The sequence below is a fragment of the Anser anser genome, assembly GCF_964211835.1.
Source record: "Anser anser genome assembly, chromosome: 1".
NCBI classification, from domain to species: Eukaryota; Metazoa; Chordata; class Aves; order Anseriformes; family Anatidae; genus Anser; species Anser anser.
Genome location: NC_139720.1, coordinates 214157169 through 214176492, shown reverse-complemented (window position 1 = coordinate 214176492; position 19324 = coordinate 214157169). Strand labels below are relative to the sequence as shown.

The window sequence follows — 19324 nt, the reverse complement described above, 5'->3', positions numbered from 1 at the left end:
CTTAGGGAAACGCTCGGGAGTGGGAGGTTTTCCTAAAAAGCAGGGGGCAGCAGGCGCCAGCTTCTCTTTCTTCGCACGCTGAGGAGCCCCAGCGCTGATTTAAGCCATCTCCAGGCTCGAAGCGGGGCCGGCCGCGCGCTCTCCTGCACCCGGGGTGGGTTGCGGTGGGTGCCAGCCGGAGCCTCTGTGGGTCCCCACGTGGAGGTGGCTTCGTCCCACCGGTCCCGGTTTGGGGCTGCGGAGCAAGGACGTGCTCACGGCTCCTCGGGCACGTGGCGCTCGGGTTCCCAGCCCAAGGACCTGCTCCTCGCCCCGAGCCATCTCTCCCCCCCCCCCCCTTTTCCCCCCCCTCACCCCTCTCCTCCCATCCCACCCCCGGGCTCACCTGGCCGTGACGGAGCGGGATTCCTCGGTGCCTCCTGCTGCCCTGGGGACCCTCGTCAGACCCGGCACCACGGGGACCCCACCGCGAGGGCCTCAAGAGGCAGGGGACATTTCCCCCGATCCCACATCCCCCTCCCCGACACCACCCAGCTCCCGAGGGGCTCCCCCACCTGCTGCCCCCTCCTCACCCCCACGCGCCCGCAGGCTGGGTCTGGGTTCGGCCGCCTTTATTAGTTCGCCTTTGGGGTTTTTTCTGTGGTTTTTTTCCTCCAAACCTCGATGCACTTCGCAGGACGGGGTTTGCAGCAGCAGCGACGCGAGGGAGGCCGGGGGGGCGGAGGATGGGGGGGGGGGGGACATTTGGGGACGTCCCGACCCCCGGCGTGGAGGAGCGGGTGCGGGGATGGGGTGGCCTAGGGCAGAGAAAGCAAAGCCCCCAGGAGCCGAAGCTTCGACAGCAAGAACCGGGGCGCTGTTGGGTTTCTAAATTTTGGTTTTTTTTTTTGCTTGTTTCTGTGATTTTTGAGCTCCTCACTTAATGTCAGAGGTGGCTCCAGGACGAGGAGCCTCTAGGGGCGATGTCCCAGTGTCTGCCTGGTGCTGCCCCGTGCAAAAAGGAGACCCCCTTGGTGCCACCCCCGCATTGGGGCCACCACAAGTGGCCGTCCCCACACCCCAAACCCTTTTTGAAGCCCACGGCTTGGCTGCCACGAAGGGGCTCGGGGCCCGGCGAGCGGCGCCTTTGCCTCCTGATGCTTCCCCTTCCCAAAACCGTCGGTGCTGTGCGTGTCCCCCCCAGAGCCACTGCTGCGCGGTGCTGTCCCCCTCCTCCCCGTGTGCCTGGGGGCTCTTCCAGCCCCAATCCTTGGGGCTTCGGCCCCAATTCCCAGGGGTTCGGCCCCAATTCCCAGGGGTTCGGCCCCAATTCCTGAGCTCGGTCAGCCCCGGGGGCTGGTGCAAGGCTGAAAGCCGACAGGGGCTGGACGAAGCCCTTGGGGTGCTCGCCTGTGTGTGGGGCGATGCAGAGTGGGGCCGGGGCTCTCTGGTTTTGGGGTGAAGGTGGAAATCCTTCCAGGTTCTCATTTCCCCCCTTAATCCTTCCGCAGCCACACAGAGCGGGCTCTGGAGCCCCCTCCTGCTTCCCCCTGGCAGCATTTTGTGCCCGTGTCCCGCCCTGGCGCCCAGGGGCAGTTGTGGCTTTGCTTCTCCTGTCCCCAGGGGAGGTTTTGCGCCACAAACCCCCTGCTCTGGGGGAAAGCAGCACTGAGCATCCCGCTGTGGTGCAGGATCCCCCCCTAAAAGACCCTCAAAAAAAAAGAAAAAGGCGATTTTGCAAGAAAATTTACCTACCTCCTGGAACTTGCTGGTGGGGGCAGCACCCCTCCCACCGTCCCCAAACCCAAGGTTTTGCTCCCGGCACCTGGAGATTTCGGGGTGGTGAGCGGTGCCGGGGGGGGTGGTGGTGGTGGCGTGCCGGGGGCAGCTTCGGGTCTTGGCTTAGGATTTGGGGTCCCTGGAGCCGCGTGCGGGTTCTCGGATGCAAAAGCCGGGAGCAGGCGGGATGGGGAAGCGAAGGGGCCGCATCCTGCGGGGTGTGTGTGTGTGTGGGGGGGGTGCTAAAACCAGCAGGGCATCCACATGAAGGAGCCCAGGGCGGCGCCGGTGGCGGCCCCCGCCAGCAGCCCCAAGGCCATCTGGTCCCCGGAGACGCGGTAGGGGTCCTCCCGCACGATGACGTGGGTCACCCCGGGGGCTGCAAGGCAAAATGGGGCTGGGGGGGGGCACCGAAAAAAGGTGTACCCCCCCCGTCCATACACACACACACACACAAAGCCAGGGCTCCCCCAAGCACCCTCGTTCCCCCCACCCCATCCCTACGGCACCCGGTTTGCCGGCTCTCAGCCCGCCCACCTCCCAAAACCGGGCGTAAAGCCCCAAAACGCGAAGTGATCGTGGGGGGGGAGGACCGTGCCCCCAGCCCAATTCAACACCCCTCCCCCCCAACCCCAAAATCTGGGGGGGCCAGGCAGAGCCGGTGGAGGGAGGGGGCGAACGGGGACGCGGCCGACGAGCCGGGGCCACCCACCTCCGTACTGGTGGCCGTAGTGGCCGGAGCTGATGTAGGCGGTCTGGTGGGAGTCGATGGGCACCGTCTGGTAGTAGTCGTCGTCGTAGGGGTCGTAGACGTGCACCTGAAGGGGGGGGGGGGGGCGTGTGTGAGGCTGGCACCCAGGTGTGGGGGGGTCCCGCGTGGCCCCACACCACCAGCGACCTGCCAGAGCCTGGTCGCGGTGCGGCCGGGCCTTGTTTTCCCCAACCCACACACGCGATCGGGGCTGAGTCCCTTGGGGTGGGGGATGCGAAGTGGTTTTTTTTTTTTGGTTTTTGTGTTTTTTTTCCCCCTGTGTGGCTGGCGGAGGTGCCCACGGTGCCCAGCTGCTGGGGGGAGCCTTTGCTGAAGCACCTCGGACACCTCCCTGATCTTGGGGCCCCCTAACCATGCCCCTCGCCCTAAGTGCTGCCTCCATTCCCCTTAACTCTGCCCCTGCTCCTCTTAACTGCGTCCCCATCACCTGAACTCTGCCCGTGCTCCCCTTAAACGTGTCCCCATTCCCATTAACTCTGCCCCCATCCCCTTAACTCTGCCCCCATCACCTTAACTCTGCCCCACTCCTCTTAACTCCATCCCTATCCCATTAACTCTGCCCCCATTCCCTTAACTCTGCCCTCATTCCCCTTAGCTCTGCCCCCATTCCCTTAACTCTTCCCCTTTCCCCTAAACTCCGCCCCATTCCCCTTAATTCTGCCCCCATCCCCTTAACTCTGCCCCATCCCATTAACTCTTGCCCCGGCCCCTTAACACTTCCCCATTCTCATTAACTCTTCCCCATCCCCTTAACTCTGCCCCCATCCCCTTATCTCTGCCCCATCCCCTTATCTCTGCCCCCATCCCCTTATCTCTGCCCCCATTCCCCTAAACTCTGCCCCATCCCGTTAACTCTGCCCCATCCCCTTAACTCCCCGGGGGCGCAGGTAAGCCCAGACCCACGCCCCGAGGCCGCCCGCTGGGCACAGGGCTCGGGGTCACCCCCACATTTGTGGGGCTGGGGTTGGAGCCACCTGAGCCCCCCCCCCCCGATACCCAAAACCCGTGCGGTGCCGCCGTTTTTTGGGGGGACGAAGGAGCCTCACCGGGGTGGATTTCGCCTCCAGCACGGCCATCTTCCAAGCGCTGCGAACGAAGCAGAGGGAGGAGGGCTGGGGGGGGGGGCGCGGGGGGCACCCGGCGGCTTCCCTGGGTGCACGCGTCCCCCTCCCTCCCCCGGTGACCTGGATCGCTAATTGTTAATTCCCGATTAGCCGGGGCTGGGAGGGACCTGCCGGCATGGGGACGGCACGTGGGGCAGGAAAATGACTCCTAAACTCGGGGGGAAAAGCAGAGAATTGGAGAGTTTCCATCCAGCTGCGACCGAGCTCGGGTATCCCAACACCTTCCTCCACCCCCTCTCAGCACAGCTTAAGGGTCCTGACTCAAAAATAAAAATAAAAGCGGAGCGGAGCTGACCGTGGGCGTTTCCTCCTGCTGGGCACGGCCCCAATCCCATGAGGATTCACATTATTTACCAGCAAACCCCGACGGAAACACTCCTGCAGCTACCCGTGGTCGGCCGAGAGGTGGTTCCTCATGCCACCGGGGCCCTTTTTGGGCTGGGATAATTCGGGGGCAGAGCCCGCCGAGGGGCTTTGGGCGCTTACACGGCGTCGTCCTCGCTCTCGGCGCACAGCGTGGTCTTGGAGCCGTCGCGCAGCACCACGGTCAGCAGGCACTCGCGGCTCTTCCCCTCGGGGGGCTGCACGTCTGGAAGGCAAAAGGGGCAGGCTCCGGCCTCAGCGAGGGGCAGGGACGCCCCCGTCAGACCCCACAAGACCGCTCGTGGGGAGCAGGTTGGGTTTTCACCCCAAAATCCCCGCTCGCAACTTGGGGTTTCGTTTTTGTCTCCCTCTTTGCTTCGGTCGGGATCTCAGAGGTTGGACGTGAGCAAAGGGCTGGGGAGCAAACCCTTCTGCCCCCGCAGCAGAAAAACAAGGGGGGGAAGGACAGAAAAAATGCCCAAAGACAGAAAAAATGCCCAAAGACAGAAAAAATGCCCAAAGCGCCGTTGAAAGGCGCTTTGTGCGGCGGCCGTGGGCTGCCGGGGCCGCGCCGAGCTCTGCCTTTTGTTCTCCCCCGTGTTTGTGCGAGCCGGCGGCGGCTGAGTCAGGGCCGTGGGCTGCCTTCCGCACCAGCGCGGGGCGGGAGAGGAGACGGGCTCCTGCCTTCCCTCCCGTCCTGGTGCTGGACGAGGACGCGGCGGTGCTGGGTACGGGCGGGAGCGGTGATAATTGTGCACCCCGGCAGGTTTTTTTTGGCCTAGACGCGTGCAAGCACCTTTGTACGCTCCTGGAGCATCCATGGAAGCACTCATCCGCGCAGGGAGGGACACGGGGCTTGGGGACACGGGGTTTAGGGACACGGGGCTTGGGGACACGGGGTTTAGGGCCACGGGGCTTGGGGACATGGGGTGTTGCTCGCCTCGGCACTCGCGGCCGGCCCTCACGTCCCGGCAGCTGAACTTGACGTGGATGCGGCCGTCCATGTCGCGCTGCGTCTCGTCGTGGTAGTAGACCAAGCTGCCGTCCAGGTAGAGCACGAACCAGTTCCTCTTCCAGCGGCGCAGGATGGAGCCTGGCGGGGGGCGAAGGGGGGCTGAGGGATCGCGGAAATCCCCCCCCCCCCACCATGGGACGCGGCCAACGCCGTCCCCAAATCCGCAACCGGGTCCCCGCGGGGCGCCTGGCGTCGGCGACAACCCCGGCGGCGCGGCCAGGTGGCTTTAGCCGAGCGCTTCCACCAACCCTTGTTAAACCTAAAGGGCTGCCAAAAAAAACCCAAAAAAAAAACATAAAACCCCGCGGGGAACCTCCGTGCTGCCCTGTAGGATGCGGAACAGCCTCGGCCGTGGGGCAGGGGGCTCCTCTCCGCTCCGTGCACCCACGGCTGAGCCCCCCCCGTGGGTAATCCCCGACGGCAAAACCTCGCCTCGCGGGCTCCCGACTTACTCTGCCGCCAAAGCCAGCCGCTCTTCACCAGCGCCATGGCCACGGGAGGGTTTTCGGGACCTGCGGGACCAAGGGCGAAGAGCGGGGTTAGGGGAGCAGCTCCCCCTTCGCCTGCTGCCCCGCGACCCCGTCCCCCTTTCGGGGGGGGGACGCGGGGACGTGCCCGGGGTTAATCGGGGGCAGGCGGACCCAGGGAGGGTTTCGTAATCCGGGAACCACCGAGGCGGGGAGGGCTCCGGCCACCTTGCTTTGCGCCTTTAATCTCCTCGGGATTTAGGGATTATCATCCCGTGGAGGTAAAAACGGAGAAAGCCGGGGCCGCGCGTGGAACGAGGAGGTTATTCTCCGAGGCCCCCCCGCCCCCAGTAACTTTCCACAGCCCCGCTCGTTTGTTTTCCCTGCCTGGGTGGAAATTAGTCCCTAACGAGGCCATGAAGTCATCGCTCCCCGAGTCCCCGAGCACCGCTGGGTGTCCCCCCCCTTCGGGGCACAGAGCCCCCCCGCCCACGGCCGCCCAAATCCTTGGGCATCCGCACCCCCCCGTGCCCTCGTTCCCCAGAAACCGCGGCCCCTGGTACCCCAAACCCCCCGAAATCGCCGTGCCGGGTCCCCACACATCCCAACATCCCCCCCCCCCCCGCCTCATGAGCTCGCATCCCCCCGGTACCCCCAGCCCCTTATTTACAGCCCCCCCACCCCCCACCCTCCCGGTACCCACATCTGGTGCCCTCGTCCTCCTGTACCCCTTGGGCACCCCCATTTTGGGGCACCCCCTTTCTGCCTCCCCGGGGTACCCACATCCCCCTCTAGCTGCACCCCCGGTACTTTTATGCCCCCCCCCCCCTTCAGCACCCCCATCCCCAGTGCTGCCACCCCCCTGTACCCCATCCCCTGGTGCCCCACTCCCTGGCACCCCCATCCCCCTGTACCCCATCCCCCTGTACCCCATCCCCCTGTACCCCATCCCCTTGTAACCCCATCCCCTTGTAACCCCCCCCATCCCCTTGTACTCCACCCCAATACCCCCACCCCATTATTCCCAGCCTGCTACCCCCATCCCCTTACATCCCATCCCCTTGTACCCCATCCCTAGCACCCCTATCCCCTGGTACCCTAACTCCTAGTAACCCCACTCCTGCTACTTTTATTGCTTTATACCCCCCCCATCCCCTTGTACCCCCTCCCCAGTTTCCCCCATCCCCCTGTACCCCATCCCCTGCCGCCCCCCTCCCCCTGTACCCCCACCCCTCTTCACCCCATCCCCTGGTACCCCATCCCCGTTGCCCCCATCCCCTGGCTCTCCCCTTCCCTCTCCCCATCCCCGTTCCCCCCCAGAGCCCCCCCAGACCCTCGGAGCCACCCCGGGCACCCCCTCACCGAGCGGCAGCAGCGCGGCGGGTCCCCGCTGCGGGTTGCGCTCCGCTCCCACTGCCCGTCCCTGCCCGCACGCACGGGGCGTCGGGAGCTGTAGTCCTGCCCAGGGAAACGCGGCCTAAGGAGCTGCGGAGTCCCCGAAGGACCACGGTGGGGTTGGGTTTGGGTTTTGGGGGCCGCCGGGCACGGCGGTGCCGCCAGCAGGGTCGCCTTGGGGCTGGTGGTGCGGGGGGACGCCGCGGTTGGCACGCCGTGGGGGGACCCCCGCATCACCTCCGGCCCCGAGGGCAGCGGTGGGCTCGGGGTTGGGCTGAGATTCGCCTGCCCAAATGCGAGGCCCCAAAAAAGCAGGGCTGGGAGGAGGTGGGGGGGGATCCACCGAGGAGGTTGCAGCTCCGAGCCCTGAGCCTACCCCCCCCCAGACCTCCCCGAGCCCCGATTTCCCCCTGCTGCGCACGTGGGGAAAAGCTGGGAAAAAAGCTGCGGGTAACGCTGAGCCAGAGCCCCCGGCTCGTGGCACGGGTGCTGGGGGGATTCGGGGGGGCTGTCGCTGCTGCTGCCACTGGTGGGGGTCCCGTGGGTGCCGTAAGCACACATTGGGGGTGGCAAAGTGGGGGCCACAGCCCCAGTGCCGTGGGGAAATCACGCCAGGGGATGCCGAGGCTGAGGGATGGGCTCAAGGAGGCGTTTAATGCCTCGGTGCGATATCACGGCTGGAGCAGGGACGGGGGGAGCCTCCTTCTGCAGGGAATTCCCCCCCCCCGCAGGGAATTCGCCTCGCTGCAGCGGATTTATGGGTCGAAAAGCACGGGGTGGAAGAAGCTCCCGTACATAGGAGCGAGCCGGGAGCAAAGAACCGCCCGGGACCCATTTCTGTGCCCGGCAGAGCGCCGGTGGCAGAGGGACGCGGTGCCCAGCCCGCGGGGTCTGCGGGGCAGATTTGGGAATCTGGAAATTTGGAAATCACGGGTGGGGAAATCGCCTGTCGCATTTGGGGAGAGGGGACGTGAATTATTCGGGGAGATCATGAGCCAAGAGACACCCAGCTCCTCTTATCCACTGCTCCTTGTCCGTGAAACATGGGCCGTATATAGGCACGTATATATTGTATATATTCATGCCGTGCAGGTGTTAAAATCCAAGGTTATTTATAGGCGGGGCTGGGCTGATAATTAAGATGTTTATTAAGCTTTTGGCAGCCCTTAATGCAAAAACCTCATCTATTCCAGCAGGCTTTTCAATATAAAAACCTTTCCCCTCCCCTCCCTCCAGCGCTGGCTTTACAGTGTTGAACATCAGAAGGAATTAAATTAATCCAGCAGCTTGCGGGTTGATTACCAAGCACCTAAATTGCGATTGCCCATCCAATTGCTCTCTGCGGCCAAAATATGCTCAACACTTCCACGCCGGTTATCGGCCCGCAGAGCAGCCCGGTCACGCTAAGCCTTTCAGAGAGAGCCACGTGCTTGGACATCAGGCCTCAGGGCCCGGCCAGCTGCTTTGTTCTGCAATAAATTGATAAAATTTGGTAAAAAGAGTCTCTTAGGAAGGGTCAGACTTTGGCTGAAATTTTAATTCGCTCGAGGCTGATGCTGGTGTTGGTCGGACCCTCAGCCAGGCGCTGCGTGCCGCTGTTCGGTGTGGTCGAGCCCAAAGGTTTTCTTCTGCGTACCGTGGGCTCTGCCACAGGGCTGGAATGATTTGTCTCCTTGACAGCCAAAGGACGTGCCGCTGACTGAAAAGAAATAGATGCTATATTTAAAATGGCAGCGGGTTTTCATGGAGTTGAAAATCCATAGCACTGCACTAATGGGTTCTGGTTGGCTGCAGCACCCGGGTGGCTGGAAGAGAAGACATCAAGTTTATGCCAAGAAGAGACAAGAAAGGGTGGGGAAAAAGCAGAAATACAACCCGCAGGGAGCAAAAAAAAATCAATGCAGCAGTGCAGGAGGCAACGGCAGGCATCGGGACCCTCAGCCCAAAAGCAATGCCATTAAAACATCCCCAGATCACTCAGCCTTCCCCTGGGGAAGAACGTGGTGCTGGTGCAGGATTTGGGGGGCCTGATTTATTTATTTTTTGCAAACCGTCCATTTTTTATTATTATTTTTAATCTGTCTGGGATAAATTTGGGGCATGCTGGATGGAAACGGTGATTTGGGGAATCAGGGTGGGGGTTACTTTTCTTTACAGCTGGCAAAGTTGAGAGGGTGGAAGAAGGGAGGTGGATGTGGGATGCAGTTTGGAAGCAGCCCCACATGGTTGTGTAGGAGGACAAAGCATGGCTTTCTCCTCATTTTTGTAGTAATCAGGTGGAGCTTGTTAGGAAAAACCCTTTTTGGAGATTTCCAGCTTGCTCTTCCTCCAGCTAGACTTCGGCCGCATGGCGCCTGGGGCTGTGTTAGCGATGCTCTCCCAGCAGCTCGGGGCAGATCTGTGCCGTGCTTCCCACAGACTTTGATTTTTGGGTATAAAACAAGGGATTTCTGAAACCGTTCACACATCTCACACGACCAGGTGGTGCGGCTGAAGGAGCAGGGTGGGATTGGGATGTCGTGCCTTGAGGAATCGCATTTGTGCCGGCTCTTTGCACCCCCAGATTTCGCTTCAGCCTCCTCGTGCCCCCCAGGGTCAGACCAGGAGCACTTGGGCAGGTGAGGAAGGGACAGGAATGGGCCCGAGGACCTCGGTGGGGTCAGGACACCACAACATTTGCTCTTTTTGTCCCATATCTTTATTGATGATTTGGATGAGGGAACTGAGTGCACCCTCAGTAAGTTTGTGTATGACACCAAGCTGGGGGGAAGCCAGCAGGGCCAGGGAGGTGCTCGTCCCCCCGGGCTCTGTTCTGGTGAGGCCGCACCTCGAGTGCCGGGTTCAGCTTTGGGCCCCTCGCTACCAGAAGGACATCGAGGCCCTGGAGCGTGTCCAGAGAAGGGCTCCGAAGCTGGGGAAGGGCCTGGGACACAAGTCCTGTGAGGGGCGGCTGAGGGACCTGGGGGGGTTTGGGCTGGAGAAGAGGAGGCTCAGGGCAGGCCTTATTGCTCTCTGCAACTGCCTGAAAGGAAGGGGTGGGGAGCTGGGGGTCGGCCTCTGCTCACAGGTAACCAGGGATAGGACCAGAGGGAACGGCCTCAAGTTGTGCCAGGGGAGGTTCGGGTTGGAAATGAGGAGACATTTCTTCTCAGAAAGAGCGGTCAGGCGTTGGGACGGGTTGCCCAGGGAGGTGGTGGAGTCCCCGTCCCTGGGGGTGTTCAAGGCAAGGTTGGACGTGGTGCTTGGGGACATGGTTTGGTGGGGGACAGTGGTGGTAGGGGGACGGTTGGACCAGGTGATCCTGGAGGGCTTTTCCAACCCTAATGATTCTGTGATTCTATATGTTGGGACAGGTCAGTAACCGAGAGTGAATAAAACCCACGTGCACCCACAGCGTGCTGTTTATAAGTTCCCGGATCCTGCTGGGTGTTGCTTTGCTACAACACTTGGCATCACCCCAGAGCAAAAGCCCCCAAAGGGGCATTGCAGGAGGTCTGGGAGCCTTGGGCAGGACATGGGGACAGAGATGGGGACATCCTCCTACGGCTCCAGTCCCTGCACCAGGGTCCTGAGGCAGGTGGAGACCTGCGGGGATTTCATTGCCCACCTCCTGGATGCCAGCACTTGCCAAAAAGCGTTTTGTGTTTCGTGATTTTTAGGAAAGTGCTCTGGCCCTAAAAGCGGGGTGCTGTGCACCGGGGGGTGCTGTGTAGTGGGGGTGCTGTGTAATGGGGGTGCTGAGTACTGGGGTGCTGTGTGCTGGGGATGCACTGCGCTGGTGCTGCTGGTCCTTCCTAAAAGGATTCATTTGTTTATTTATTTATTTGTTTGTTTGTTTACGTATTTATTGGTGCCCGCTCCCCCAGGAACGAGACCCCCCCCTCCCCTCAGCCCCCCCTCAGGGCTCGCTGCGCGGGGCGATGCGGGCCAGCCGCCGCACGGGGGGGTTAAAAACACGATTTTTCACTTTATTTCACACGCCTTTACAAGCCTGCCCGGCCTCCCTGTGAGCCGGGCCGGGCCGGGCCGGGCTCACTCCGGCTGCCCGGGGGCTGCGGGCGGTGGGGCTGCGGGGCCCGGCCTGACGGGGCCCTCACGGCCCGGCCACCCTCGGCGGCCTCCTCAGCGCCGCGCGAACTACAACCCCCATCATGCCCCGCGGAACTACACCTCCCGGCACGCCTCGCTGCCCGCCTCCTCCGCACTACACCTCCCATCAAGCATCGCGCCGCTACCCTCCCCACTTCCCCCCCTCGTCTCCTGCGCCAAGACTACGCTACCCATCGCGCCCCGCGGCGGGCCGCCGGCAGCCGGGCAGCGCCTGCGGCGCGCGGGGCGTGCCGGGAGCTGTAGTCCGGGAGGCGGCTGTAACGGTCCCGCAGCGGTTCGCCGCCCCCCCCCCCCCCCTCGGTCCCCGCCTGCCGCCGCCGCCCCCTCCCCCAGCGGCTGGCGGCTGCTGGCAGAGGCAGGAGGCGCCTCGGAGGCAGCGGGAGCCGGAGAAGCCGCAGGTGAGGGAGGGGGGGGGAGACACGGAGGAGACCCCCCCCCGGGGCGGCTGCGGCGAGTCCCGGGGCGGGGGGGGCGAGATGGGGGGGGGGGGGGGGGGCGAGGATGAGGTGGGGGGGGCGGGGGGGGGGCGACATGGCGGGGGGGGACACACGCACAGGTAGGGCTGGGACCCGTGAGGGGAGGCGGGGGGGAATTGGGTCTGGGGGCTGCGGGGGGGTTTGGGGGCAGAACGGGGCAGAACGGGGTCAGCGGCAGCCGGGGACGGCACCCGAGGGTGCTTCGTGGGGGGGGGGGCAGGGGGTGAATTGGGAATTGGGGAGGGGGGAATTGGGGTGGGGGTGTGGGGGGGTCCTGGTCACAGCCCTGGCCGCCCCCCCCCCAAGCCTCCCCCCCTCCAAGCCTTTGTGGCAGGGTTTGTTCGGAGCCCGGCGAGAGCAAACGGGTCCGCTGCCAAAATTTTGGCTGGGAGCCATGTTGTGTGCGAGGGGCCGGGGGGGGCACCCAAGGGGGGCTGAGGGCATCCAGGAGGGTGCCGGGGGCACCTAAGGGTGCTGGGGGGGTACCCGCGAGGGTGCTGGGGGGACAACCCCGGTTTGCCCCAGCAAAACCCCGCCGGGGCTGCTTGGACCTGGCGGGGCGTGCGAGGAGCCAGCGCCAAGCCAAGTTTCACCTCTTCCTCTCGTGCCAGGAGGGCGAGCGAGTTGCGGGGTTCCCGCCTCGGTTCGTGGACGAGCCCAGCTCCGTTCGGACCCCGCGTTTCGGTGCGGTGGGCTTCGGGGTGTCGACACGGGCGGGTTACTCGGGAAGGCGGCGGGATGCTCCCGCTTCGCTCTGCTCCCGCTTCAAAACGCCGAGAGGGGCTCGCGGAGCCGGGGACCCCGCCGCCGATGCTGGTCTCTAAAGCCTCCGTTACCCATAATATTCCCGAGTCCTCTCGCACGGCTCGGCGCGCTGGGGTTGGGGGGCTCCCGTCCCGCTCCCCGTGACACCGCCGCGGGGGCGACGGGGTCGGGGGCATCGCCGCGGGACATCCGTAGCCCGCGAGACGCGAGGCCGGGTGGGTGTTGTGCCCGTAAGAAATAGGTAGGAGATGGTGTTTGTTTTTGGGAAAGGTTTGGGTTTTATTTTTTATTTTTATTTTTTTTCTCCTTTGGGATCGTTGCTTTAACCCTCGGTGGCTGGCGTTGCGGCGTGCGGGGCAGTTGGGTTGGGGGTTAAGGACGCCAGGGAGGTGCTGAGCAGCGGTCCTTCGCGCGTCGGGCAGAGGAGCCTTGACATATGGAAATGAGAGAAACATCCCTCATCGAAAAAGGTGTTGTAATGTGTTGGGTTTTATTTATTTATTTTTCAATTTTTCTCCCTTTTTTTTTTTTTTTTCTCCTTTCTGCTCCTCACGGTGACGAGCTCGCAGGTTGTGCCTTGTGTTTCCGTACACCGAATTTCGCTCAGAAAGCGTTCTTTTGGTGCTGAATTCTGTCAAATGTAGAAAAACGAGCAGGTCGAGTGTTTTTTTTTTTTTCTCTTTCCTGGACAAAGGCATGTTGTACCAACCAGAGAGAAACCCCAAGCGATTCTATTTATGTTTTAATCAAAATATGATTTAAGATGCAGCGGTATGTTTATTCTCGCTGCTAAATAGCGATGGAGGAAGCTTTTTTCCTCTCTTTTTTTTTTTTTAACAGGAACGAGGGTGATGGAAACATCTTTAGGGAAACATTTTGCTGGACTTGATTGCACCAGCCGCATTATTTCGTGAAACGTTAACTGTGAAGTGGTTGTTGATTAGAACTCAAATCGAGTGGAGGTGTCGAGTGATGTAAAGAAAAAGGAGCTAACACTAGGAGATCAAATGCGTTATTTTTTTTTTTCTTATTTCTTTCTGATTTTGAATTTTAACAGTTCCTTGGATTGTCTGGACCTTTATGGCTGAGTACATGAAAACAAACAAAACCGCCACAACTATGTGCTGAATATTTATCCTTGCTAGGTGTACGCAGTCATTAAAAAGACCGATAGCAGTTGGCTGTGTATATTATACACAGATATATTATATATATTTTAGATAAAATGCATATTAAGGCTGATTCTGTTCTGGAAGTTACAAATATCTACTTGCCTACTTTCACATTTCAATATATATATATTTTTTTAACGAAAGGGAACGTTAACATTTTTCTGAAAGAATCTCTCTCCGCCAAGTGATGCGGTTCTGTGGATGTCACGTTAATGACCGCGTGCTGGGTGTTTCGGGTACTGTCATGCTTCTCGGTCATGTCTTTGCTTGATGAAAATCCGTGTCCCTTTTTAAGGATGCACTTTTTGGAGGGATAAATGCACAAACTTCTCCTTTGGAACAAAGGGATGGGAGAAGCAAGACGTTTGCACGCTGTGGGTTTTTTTTTTTTGGGTCCGTTCAATAATAGGAAACATTGCTTAGGGTAGGAAACCTAAATAATACACCTCGAAATTCTGTGAGTGCCCGTGGGGTGCGGGGAAGGACGTGGTGCTGAGGCCCTTTCTGGTCTCGGGTGGCAGCGGTCAGCCTGCATTGCAGTAGGCGAACTCGACGGTGGTTTTTAAAGTTTATCTTTGCAGTTAGGCTTTGGTGCCCCCGCAAAATCGGTAACCCACCGCGGAGGTAACGGAGAAAACGAGAGAGGAAGGAAGGTGGTGCTGCTCCCGGTGCTTCCAAATCGTTCCTCAGGCACGTGAAAATGCCTCGCAGAAGCATTTCTGTTGAAGGCCTCCTGTACCTCAACCGAAAGCGTAATTAAAACTCTAATTCGATTGTGTCTAAATTTAATTATCTGATCTGTCTGGAGGAGCCCGGAAGCCTCCCGTTGGATGCCCGAGTGCTTGAACGCCCGCTGTCGGTACGGGCGGCGTGCGTTTAGCCCAGGTTAGCGCCTGCTTTTGGGACACTGTGGGTGTGACGGTCATGGATCCGCCTCGACCATGGTCTGAGGAAGGGCTGGGGCACGTTTTGGGGTCACCCGGTCCCCTCTGCTGCTGAATTTGGCAGCGCCGGCACGGACACGGCCCAGCTTTGTGTCAACCTGGCAGAGGACTCTCTGAGTCCTTTATGCCTCCCGTGGCAGGAAACCTTCCCGTTTCCACCCCTAAGCTCTCAGCTGATTTCCAGCCATCAGGCAGTCGGGAGCAGGAGCTGATGAGGTTGTCAAAAGGGAAATACAATTTTTATTTCTTCCTTTCTGAGCCCGCTCTTTCCTTCAGCCTGGGCTACGGTCTTCATTTGTCTTCCAGCCATGCCTTTTGGGCTTGATTGTATCCGCAGAGGCCCTGATTTCCTTTTCCGCAGCACAAGTGCTCTGTGTACTTTCTGTTTCCTCTGTAATTCGTAAAAGTCTCTCCGTAAACTCTCTTTTCTGGGCTGTGGATTGCGGCAAGGGACTGCCTTTACTCGTGTCCTGCCCGCTGCCCCGCGGTACCCGGCCCGGGCGGCAGGAAACCCCTTCGGATGGTGGAGCCTCCTTTCCTCCCGCGCCGGAGCCAGGCACTGCAGAGGCGATCGCCCTGTCACAAGGTGAGAGAAACACAACGTCGTGCCAGTCTCCTCCTCCAGGTGCTGGTGTGACAAAGGGGCATGCGAAGGGACCCCTCGAGAACCAGCTTCTTAGCCAGCGTGCTCGAGAAGGAGCGACCCCAGCGTTGCGTTCAGGAGCAAGAAAAGTGCAAACGACTGGTGCAAAAACCAGCATAATTTTGGTGCCACGGTGCTGGCTTTCATTTACTCGAGGTGAGATCGTGCATCCGAGAAAAAGCTGGCTGGGAAGGAGAGGTTCTGGCCATGATGTGCCTTAGGTGCATCGGTCTCATTTCCTAAAGTACCGTCATCTTATCGATGAGGCTACGTTTTGCTGCTTGAAGGTCGTAATTCGTCGTGTTCCGCCCCTAGAAGCCTTTGATCCAAAGTGATTTAATGAGAAAAGTTCTCCTACTTTATGGCATTTTTCAGACTTAGGCGGATGGCGTCTTCTGCTGATTTCGAATGGTAGCCAATGAATCTCGCCTGATGTTGCTAGGTTGTTGTATGCTGCCGTGGGTCTGTTCAATAAACAGATGAAGATTTTGTTTCAGTGAAAATAAATAATCCATCTCACCATTTTTTGCCCGTTGACAGTCTCTTAACTCCTCGAATTAAAAACTATTGGCTTAATCTGTCACTATTTAGAACTGGGAATAAATTTTCAGGAATTATTTCCATATGACTCTGTTGCCTCTCACTAAAACAGATGCAGTTCTCCAGAGGCGTCTGAACAGCTTTACCTTCTTGGTTCTTCAATTAAACTGCATCATTCGGTTCCTATTTTTGTTGAAAACGTAACACTGAATTGATACCACTAAATCTGAGAGGAGAATGTCAGTGGCAGTGTTATGTTTATTTACACAAATACGCGCAAACCTGATTTCTTGAGGAAGTAAGGATTATGTGTTTGTGCTGCCTGCCTGCCCACCAGTAATTTTGCACTCCAGTTGGCAGCTTCATCCGAATCTCGACGGGCCATCCAAGTAGAAAACAAAATAGCTTCATTTTTTTATTTTATTTTTTAAAGTTTTGAGAAAGTTGACTGTTGGGTAGAGGGCAAAGGATCAAATCTGCGCTTCTACCGAGGGAGTGCAGGTGATAACATTTATATTTCCGCTGGGATCCTGGGCAGCTCTGTAACGTTTGGAGCCCTTTGCCAAACCAAGAGACAGGGGCTGTGGAAGGAAATCTGGTAGAAGAGAAGTCCTGAGCACCTGGGGAGGAGCTGGAAATATTCTGTAGGTGGTGGTTAATGGTTTTCATGTAAAAATCAATGGGAAACGCGTGCTTGTTAGTCTTGTTGATTTTTAGAACATATATAGAGCATATATTTTGTGTTATTGTGCGCTGATATATTGACACTTTGCTTCGTTGGGTGGGTAATCTTGATCTGGAACCGTTGTTTCTTCACTTGTTGGTTTGAATCAATAGCAAAAGAAAAAGCTGGGAATTTTCAGGGATAGTTTGCGAGTCAGGGCTGCCCTGCCATGGGTGTCTGAAGCAAAAGTCCCAGACCCCTACCTACGATGCCAATCGGGGATCCTACTTTGGAGGTACACAGAGCCCTTGCAGATCCCCTGGAAGTTGTGGGAGCTCTGAGCGTGAAGCAACTTTGAAAACCAAACCTTTCCTTTCTTTTTTTTTTTGTGTGTGTCTTGGGCTCCAAACAGGAACACGAATACACAAATCTGAGTCATTTCCAGATAGATGCTTTCTTGTGTGTCTTCTCTCCTTCCTGTTGGAGCTCCGGGGGGAAGCGATGATGGCGATGATGATATTGATGGCGTAATGCTTTATTTTTCAAAGAAGCGTACAGGGAATGAGGTTCTGCTGGGGATGACGGAGATCCATTGGTTTCCTCGCAGTGTGAGTGGGTCTTGAATCATTTTTAAGAAGTCCTGAGTATTGTTTAGTACGGATGTGCCGAAATCCCTGAGCACTGCGAAGGAATTTCAAGTGACTTTGTGCTTTCTGGGAGGAAGAATGCAGACCTGATGGTACTCTACAGCAAACCACGTAGAAGATTATTGCTGTAGGACTGGTAAAAGCTCAAGGAACGTGCCCTTCTCCTCTGCTGGAGATGCTGATTTGCACTTGGACGTTCTCTTTCCTTTCTTTCTCCCCTCTCCTTGAGTGAAACGGTCACCTGGAAAGCTGGCGGGTGGGAAAACGAAAAGGCAGAGCAGAAAAATGGGGTTTATTGTAGCTTTAATCTTCCCATTGAGAAAGTTACCATATGAATGCTGAAGTATGTTTGTAGACTGAAAATTTCTGGCTTCCTTGTCTTAGCAAGGGTTAGAGATTTGGGAGGATTATTGAAGGCAAGCTCAGAGTATTTTAGGAGAGAAAAAGGAAGGCAAGGGAAGAATAGATGCCGTCGTGCCTACTAGGCATGTCTAATTCTTTGATAAAATGGATGAAGACTGCAGACTGCAGCAAAAGTTAAAGCGGGCTATAACATCTTGGATTCTGCAGGTTTTTTCTGAGCTTCTAATTTTCCATTGAACTTAATCAAAAAGATCTGGCTCTTTTATGGCATCAGCCCGTTCTGATTGTCTGTCAGGAATTAAAGCGCAGCAGCTGAGCTTTAATGTTCTTTGTTGTTAGGTACACAACTCTCTTAAATACGTTTGAAATACGGATGTTCCCGTTTTTCTGTTGGAAATGCACGATGAGGACTAGAGGAATTTAGAGCAAAGTTTGCCTTTTCCTCTTTTCCTTTTGGTTCTTTATATTTGAACGTTTACGAAGCATAGAGTCATGGAATCATGAAGGTTGGAAGAGACCTTCAAGATCATCTGGTCCAACCATCACCCTACGACAAGATGGACAACTTGTGTTTGTAAGGGACGAGCGGATTTCCATGGTTAGTCCCGACCAGTTTCCGATAGTTTCTGGATCTCCAACAATTAATTCGGCTTCTGTTCTTTAGGTCATCCTGTTCAGTGCAAGATTTTGGACTTAACTGCACCCTCCGTCTGTGTGTATGTATTTTACGTACGAGACAACTCGTGTTTTTATTTATGGAGAAGGCAGAGCTGGAAGTAATCCCTGACAAATGTCTACGTTAAGCGTCCCTAGCTGGGGGCTCGGCTTAACCCCTCTCTAGAGGTGCTGCTGCTAACTGGAGGAGGTCTCCAAGAACCTTTTGAGTTTGTCCTGCCCGTTAGGTGGACAAGGAAAATGGCTCGATACTGTTGCTGATTTTTCAACCAAGATGAGCATGATGCCTACACGGACAGGAAGGCTCTGAGGGCTTGTCCCTGTTGAAAATATCCTGAATTAAGCTTGTGAGAATTTAAAGTGCAATTACTTTGGAATAAATGTTATTTATGAAACAAGTTATTTATTCTGTTTTACGGAATAAAATGTTTCCCATGTGAACATTTATTCTGTAGTCGTTCATTCTGCAAATTATTTTCTTTAGCTTCCTGTGTAGGCATGTCGTAACTTAATAAGGCGTTTAAAGGCTTTTGTGAAAACTGCAGCATGTTCCACGCGTTTCCCAGGCCCGGCGTTGTGCAGTATAGGCACAGAATATAATTTCCAGTTGGCCTGAGATTGTTTGGAGGAGACTTGTCCCATGCTTGCCGTGCCAGCGGAGAACAGGACCTGCTCAGTGCTCTCCTCCCCGTCGCCCTTGCGTGTTGTGCTGCGAGCGGCAGGTGAAACCAATGCAAGGGCATCCAGTGCATTGGTTGGAGCCTGAGTTCGCCCTCGATTCGTCTTATATCCACAACAGGGAATTTTCAAAGTCTTAAAATGCGCTGCTGTAAGGTGGAGAAATGGTTTCCTTTCCTTTACTGCAGCGTCCGCGTCCCGCTGCTGAGCTTTGCGGTGTGGCTGAGTGTTCTGCATAGGGACTGCTCTCATGGGGAAGCTCGATAAAATCCTTCATTCTGTAAGAATTGTTTCACTGCCTGTGTGTAACACACAAATCTAAGCTGTAGAGAAGATCTTTGGTTTGGGTTGTCTTCTTCTGTTGACTTATGTTGTGGGCTCCAGAGATAAATCTGGTTTCATACATGTGTTCATCTGAGTTGCAGCTTTTCTTTCTCAGTTCCCAGAGGTTTAGCTAAATGTTTGATTTTATGTACGTGACCGTTAGAGTTACCATCAAGAAATAATGTCTTAAATGGCTTTAAGCTTTGCAAATGGTGCTGGGGTGACGTACAGCGGATCAGTGCTACCTAGAGCTTTTGATGGCTCACGAACCAAAGCCCTCATTTCGGAAGCGAGTTAGCGTTACGAGCAACTTCCGAAGAAAAGATGTAAAACTTTAAGAGTTCTTGGTTGCTTTTGGATTGCCGTTTAGCAAAGTGTCCAGCATGAAGCATTTTGTTCTTCTTCTCTTCTACAAGACAGTGGAGGCGG

At 57.3% G+C, this 19324-nt stretch overlaps 2 protein-coding genes across 9 annotated transcripts in view; one reads left to right on the top strand and one right to left on the bottom strand.

The window, feature by feature from the left end:
* Positions 1–597: 597 nt before the first annotated feature.
* On the bottom strand, positions 598–7535 carry PLEKHB1 (pleckstrin homology domain containing B1). The gene is made up of 7 exons (XM_083820988.1): positions 6862–7535; positions 5485–5544; positions 4958–5110; positions 4141–4243; positions 3577–3616; positions 2471–2576; positions 598–2137 (listed from the first exon to the last, which is right to left on the bottom strand). The coding sequence occupies exons 2-7, from the start codon at positions 5519–5521 to the stop codon at positions 2001–2003; spliced, it is 576 nt and encodes a 191-aa protein (XP_083677114.1). The 5' UTR covers positions 5522–5544; positions 6862–7535; the 3' UTR covers positions 598–2000.
* A 3723-nt stretch (positions 7536–11258) lies between these two features.
* The window catches only part of FAM168A (family with sequence similarity 168 member A), a 178579-nt gene continuing 170513 nt past the window's right edge, over positions 11259–19324 (top strand). For 4 of the 8 annotated variants that reach the window (XM_083820975.1, XM_083820982.1, XM_083820974.1 and 1 more), the window contains exon 1: positions 11271–11402. The gene's annotated coding sequence lies outside the window, so the exon portion shown is untranslated. Of the gene's footprint in view, positions 11403–19324 lie in introns of all 8 variants that reach the window. The other 4 variants (XM_083820977.1, XM_083820983.1, XM_083820979.1 and 1 more) reach the window with 4 other exon arrangements.

Excerpts from the sequence above, each read along its gene's own strand:
- PLEKHB1 (XM_083820988.1), bottom strand. The coding sequence starts at position 5,521 with ATGGCGCTGGTGAAGAGCGGCTGGCTTTGGCGGCAGA. Across the intron at positions 5,111-5,484 it reads CGGCTGGCTTTGGCGGCAGA|GCTCCATCCTGCGCCGCTGG; the intron begins GTAAGTCGGGAG and ends GCCCCCCGCCAG. Across the intron at positions 2,138-2,470 it reads CTACGGCCACCAGTACGGAG|CCCCCGGGGTGACCCACGTC; the intron begins GTGGGTGGCCCC and ends TTTGCCTTGCAG.